General features: G+C 37.5%; 1 protein-coding gene across 1 annotated transcript in view; it reads left to right on the top strand.

The window, feature by feature from the left end:
* ccdc28a (coiled-coil domain containing 28A) overlaps positions 1-366 on the top strand; it is a 3,688-nt gene extending 3,322 nt beyond the window's left edge. The window contains exons 4-5 of the mRNA XM_037696334.1: positions 40-62; positions 222-366. Of these exons, the coding sequence (XP_037552262.1) occupies positions 40-62; positions 222-276 (78 nt within the window). The 3' untranslated portion in view covers positions 277-366. The remainder of the gene's footprint in view (positions 1-39; positions 63-221) is intronic.
* Positions 367-6,211: the final 5,845 nt, after the last annotated feature.

The raw sequence follows: 6,211 nt of genomic DNA, 5'->3' as shown, positions 1-6,211 counted from the left end.
TTGTTTATTTAGCACTAATTTGTTGTGTCTTCTCTACAGCTTGAGGAGCTGAGTTCTTCTATGTATCCTTTTGGTATCTCATAAATCACACCACTTGCGTTCATCCTTCTTTGTAAAGGACTTAAAAGTTTAACAGATTTGAGTTTTCTTTCCTCTGTAGGTGCCTTAAAATCTAAAATATCTGCCTGTTATTAACCCTTGACCCCCCCCCCCCTCTCCAGTCAGAAACTGAATCTGGCGGACACTCAAGAGATCCTGAGGACTTCCAGCGTGTGACGTTTTTATTTCTTTTACTATTTTTTTTTTCTTCTTTTGAAACATTTTTTTTTTAGTTTTTGCCACATGGAAAGAATGTAACCGATGAGTTAAAAAAAAAAGAAGTTCATAGGCACTTTTTCTGACACGTTCTAACAGAAAAACAAGAGCGAAGCTGATCTGCGTTCTTCCTTTTCCAACTTACTTTACAGATGTGCACCAGCTGCTGAAAGCGAAATACTTGTCAACTTATTTTACTAAGCAACAAGATGTCATTAACTCTGATCCGTTAGCTTTTCTCTTATGCTAACATCAGTTAGATCGTGTTGCTTTAGTTTTAGCACTTTTCTTTGGTTGGATTGATGTCGACGTATTTTACGTGTTGATTTTAATGCATCTGCAACGTGTTTCTAACGCAGCAGACGGCCTCGATTGGCAAAACATCTGCTCTGACATCAATTTGAAACATTTTTAGCTCCGTTTTAAACAGAATAAACTAGAGATGCACGATATTGGATTTTTGGCTGATATCCGATATGCCAATATGTTAAAACTTATTTGGACGATATCCAATACCAATATCGATATTTTCCCCCCTAAACCTACTTACAGAGACTACATAGCTTTCTCTGCTGTGGAATTAAAATACTACATTATTCTGCATGGTCTGTGTCAGTTTGGTCTGCTACCAAATGCAGATGTCAAAAAGGGGACTGAAAATGATGCAACACTTCAACTTGGATTATGTTTAATGTCAAATTTATTCACAATATTTACTTTCTAACACAATGATCGAAAATTCATACAAAAACAGAGCCATATATTATGGCTGGACATTAATTTGATATCGATATACAGTGGGGAGAACAAGTATTTGATAGACTGTTGATTTTTCAGGTTTTCCCACTTGCAAAGCTTGTAGATGACTGTAATTTTTATCATCTTCAACTATGAGTGATGGAATCTAAAACAAAAATCCAGAAAAATACAATGTATGATTTTTAAAAAATTAATTTCCATTTCATTGTGTGAAATAATTATTTGATACACCAGAAAAATGAAACTTAATATTTGGTACAGAAACCTTTGTTTGCAATTACAGAGATCAGACGTTTCCTGTAGTTCTTGACCAGGTTTGCACACACTGCAGCAGGGATTTTGGCCCACTCCTCCATACAGATCTCCTCCAGAGCCTTCAGGTTTCGGGGCTGTCGCTGGGCCACACGGACTTTAAGCTCCCTCCAAAGATTTTCTATGGGATTCAGGTCTGGAGACTGGCTAGGCCACTCCAGGACCTTAAGATGTTTCCTACGGGGCCACTCTTTAGTTGCCCTGGCTGTGTGTTTTGGGTCGTTATCATGCTGGAAGACCCAGCCACGACCCATCTTCAGTGCTCTTACTGAGGGAAGGAGGTTGTTGGCCAAAATCTCACGATACATGGCCCCATCCATCCATCCCACAATATGGTGCAGTCGTCCTGTCCCCTTTGCAGAAAAGCATCCCCAAAGAATGATGTTTCCACCGCCATGCTTCACGTTTGGGATGGTGTTCTTGGGGTTGTACTCATCATTCTTCTTCCTCCAAACATGACGAGTGGAGTTTAAACCAAAAAGTTCTATTTTTGTCTCATCAGACCACATGACCTTCTCCCATTCCTCCTCTGGATCATTCAGATGGTCATTTGCAAACTTCAGACGGGCTTTGACATGCGTTGGCTTGAGGAAGGGCACCTTGCGTGCACTGCAGGATTTTAATCCTTGACGGCGTAGAGTGTTACTGATTGTTTTCTTTGAGACTGTGGTCCCAGCTCTATTCAGGTCATTGACCAGGTCCTGCCGTGTAGTTCTGGGCTCATTCCTCACCTTCCTCAAGATCAATGATGCTCCACGAGGTGAGATCTTGCATGGCGCCCCAGACCGAGGGAGATTTTCCGTTATTTTGTATTTCTTCCATTTTCTAATAATTGCACCAACTGTTGTTGCCTTCTCACCAAGCTGCTTGCCTATTGTCCTGTAGCCCATCCCAGCCTTGTGCAGGTCTACAATTTTATCCCTGATGTCCTTACACAGCTCTCTGGTCTTGGGCATTGTGGAGATGCTGGAGTCTGATTGATTGAGTGTGTGGACAGGTGTCTTTTATACAGGTCACGAGTCCAAACAGGTGCAGTTAATACAGGTAATGGGTGGAGAACAGGAGGGCTTCTTAAAGAAGAACTAACATGTCTGTGAGAGCCAAAATTCTTACTGGTTGATAGATGATCAAATACTTGTTTCACACAATAAAATGGAAATTAATTATTTAAAAATCATACATTGTATTTTTCTGGATTTTTGTTTTAGATTCCATCACTCACAGTTGAAGAGTACCTATGATAAAAATTACAGTCATCTACAAGCTTTGCAAGTGGGAACACCTGAAAAATCAACAGTGTATCAAATACTTGTTCTCCCCACTGTATATCGCGATATACTTTTATTCAATAACGGTGGTATGAGTTTTAAGCACATTTTCGATATTTTGATGTACATTACGTTATGATTACAGCGTTTCACTGACATTTCTTTTTCTGTTCGGGTTGAAACGGCCGCCAGTTCAACCCGAACAGAAAAAGCCGCGACACAACTACGTAAGTGCGTGGTGACGAACACCACATACAGAGCTAGAGTCCAGAAGGAGTTAGCGTTAGCGGGCTAGGCTAAGCTTCAACACGCTGTAAGTTTTTGCTTCAAAATGAGTTCCCATGACCGTCAGAATGTGACTGAACAACACAATTCAATTCAAAACTATTTTATTAATCCCAAAGGGAAATTAATTGTTGTTGTGGCTCATCCAGATTTCATTAGAGTTGTTCTAGATGCTGATGGCTGTGGGCAGGAAGGATTTCTTGTAGCAGTCTGTCTCACAGCGGATCCGAAGAAACTGGTTGCCGATGCCAATCCCTCCACCCAGACCCAACAGACCTCTCGGTCCTCTTGGGCAGCAGGACCACCTGAATACCTGGCAGAACTCCTCGGTCCTCCCGCTGTCACGAACCATGTTTCTCGCCACCTCCAAGGTCTCGGTGGTCAGGCACATGAGCACCGCCTCCTGGTAGATGGGGAATGCATCCACGGCACCTCCTTTTCAACTCATTTGGGATTATGGGGCTGTAATTGAGGTATTATTTAAGCTTTTGAGATGTTGATTAGCAACTCCCAGTTGTAGAAAGCCCCCTTGTTGTCATGGTTACGCATCATAACAAAAGTCCAAAAGTAAAAAGTTTCCGTAAAAATCCTTCCAGCTGCACAGCGTCCGAAACCAGAGGAAATATTCATCCCAAAAGAAGTAATTTACATCCAGGAAAAAAAGAATAATTCAAGTTTTCAAAAGCAAAATCTCAATGAATGTAAGAGAGCTACTCCAACATGCAGCCACCTTGAGCGGCGCAATTCTAGGATTCAAGCGAAGAGAAAGCAGATGACATAACTGACGAGAGAGGAAAGACTAAGTCGACGGTGTGGAAGTGGTTCGGCTATCTAAGATCCGATAAACTACAGGTTTCAGTGTGCTGCAAAATGTGCCGCAGACGTTTGCTGCATGGGTTAGGTAATGTTGCTTAAAGATAAAACTATTAATATTGACAAAGTTGAAAGTTTTATGTTTATTTGATGGTGATTTTCAATTTTTTTTAAAGGCTAAACATAAATAAAACTTGAACGTTAATTTATTTGAACAGTTCAGTTTTTCTCAGGCTTTCTATTGTTTATACCGATATCGAATTATATCGTTATCCAAAATTAAGGAATATATCGTGATAAAAGTTTTGGCCATATCGTCCAGCCCTTGTATGTATGTATGTATGTATGTGTAACAGCGCCTTTTATATCGGTGAGTTATTTTGATGGAATGGCCGACGTACGATATTTAATTTTATCGCTAATATCGGCTGATACCGATACCACGCCGATAATATTGTGCATCCCTAAAATAAACACCTGAAGCTTAACTAAGTCTTTAAATCAGCCAAAAAAAAAAAAAAAAACTAGTCACATTTTGACCTTCTACCCTGAATGTTCTTCCTGTTTGTCTGATTTCAGACTGCTCGGGTGGCCTGATCTCACCTCCAGCTTTTCAACGCATTTGCACATAAATTAAGCAAAAACCACACTGTCACCAGTGATGGGTGGGGGCAGACAAATCCAAATGTTAGCTGCACAATCATGCCTTAATACGTTTATTTTAATCATTTTTTGCCTTATTGGTTTATAGCTTTTAAGTGACTTTAAGTGACATTTTAGATTCTAATTATTATTTAATGCTGCTTTAATTAGAACTTAAAAGTTTATTGTTGTCTTTTCTAAGTTTGTGTGCGTGGGGTGTTTTTAACTTTTTTGGTTCACTTTTTGAATTATTATTGACCAAATAAACATGTTTAAAATTAAAATTTTGTGGCTGCATTATTTCAAGTCGTTTAAACGTGAGAAATGCTCAAAAGAGGAATTATTGTAACATTTTTTTTTTGTTTTGTTTTATAATTGTATTACTTTGCAGTTGTTATGTCATACAAATCCTTTTTAAGGTTGGGTACATTTCATGGTATAATTGAGTTTTGAATCTTGGTGGTGCGCAGCAAAAAAATCCCCTCAGTATTAAGAGCTAAATGTCGTTAAATTCAGAATATGATGGAGAATGGATGAATAAATATAAGTACCCTTCTGAAAACACCATGCATCTGTCATAATGTCGATCAAAAACTAGAGAATAAAAAAAAAAAGTGCATTGAAATGTGTGATGTCATTGCCTGAGGCTGCAGAAGTATTCGAACATGTGAGATTTAGGCCTAAAAACATTTGAAACCTCTCTACACAGGTGGCACAAGAAACAGGAGCCATATCTGAAAGTCATGAATAATTATAAATTTGAAATGGGTGGTTCAAAAATGGTGGAAAAGATCTACTAATAATATTTTAAGATGATGAATTCTTTCGAGCACAGCATTTGTGCAACTTGTTTACGGTTTGACCTGACTGAGGTGGGATTTAAACCCTGGTTGGCAGGACCGCACTCATCGGGGGTTCTCAAACTTCTTGGGTTCAATGACCCCTTACAGGGGAGAAAAAGTTTCAGGGACCCCCTCATAACCCTCATGTTTGTTGTGTGCACTTAATTAACAAAAATTTAATTTCAACTTTGGAAAATTAGTTTTGAGCAAATTAACAGCATCAAAAACCACTTTAAAATTTTACCTATTCACAAAATGAACATGAACGTGTTGCCACTAATTCAAATTATTATACATTATAATTTGTAAACCGATCGATGCGGAACGCAAATAGTGGGCGGAGTCGGGGCGGTGGTGCAGTCTACATTTTTGTACTGTGTATACTGTGCTTAGAAACCAAAGTACACTTGTTGGTGCAATTTAATCGGCAATTTATTTAGATTTTTAAGCATATTGAACATTTTCATATTTCTCTGCTTATATTTGAGTAAATGTACAACAAACTTTAATAATAATAATGAATTTAATTTGTAACGCACTTTTCATTAACAAAAATCTCAAAGTGCTACAGAGTGCAACTAAAATCAATAATAAAAACTAAAATATGTGATTTAATCAACTAAAATCTGATAAAAAATCAACTAAAATCAATTATAAAATCAACTAAAGTCAGTGATAAAATCAATGATACAATCAACTAAAATCTGATAAAAACAACTAAAAACTGATAAAATTAATGATAAAATCAACTAAATTCAGTGATAAAATCAATGATAAAATCAACTAGTCAGTGATAAAATCAACTAAAATAATGATAAAATCAACTAAAATCAATGATAAAATCAACTATAATCTGTGATAAAAATTAACTAAAATCAATGATAAAATCAACTATAATCCGTGATAAAATCAACTAAAATCAATGATAAAATCAACTATAATCCGTGATAAAATCAACTAAAATCAATGATAAAA

The sequence above is a fragment of the Nematolebias whitei genome, chromosome 23 (genome assembly GCF_014905685.2).
Source record: "Nematolebias whitei isolate Nwh7 chromosome 23, NemWhi1, whole genome shotgun sequence".
Classification (NCBI taxonomy): Eukaryota; Metazoa; Chordata; class Actinopteri; order Cyprinodontiformes; family Rivulidae; genus Nematolebias; species Nematolebias whitei.
Note: the sequence above shows the minus strand (reverse complement) of the source record. Positions and strands in the feature narration are given on the sequence as shown.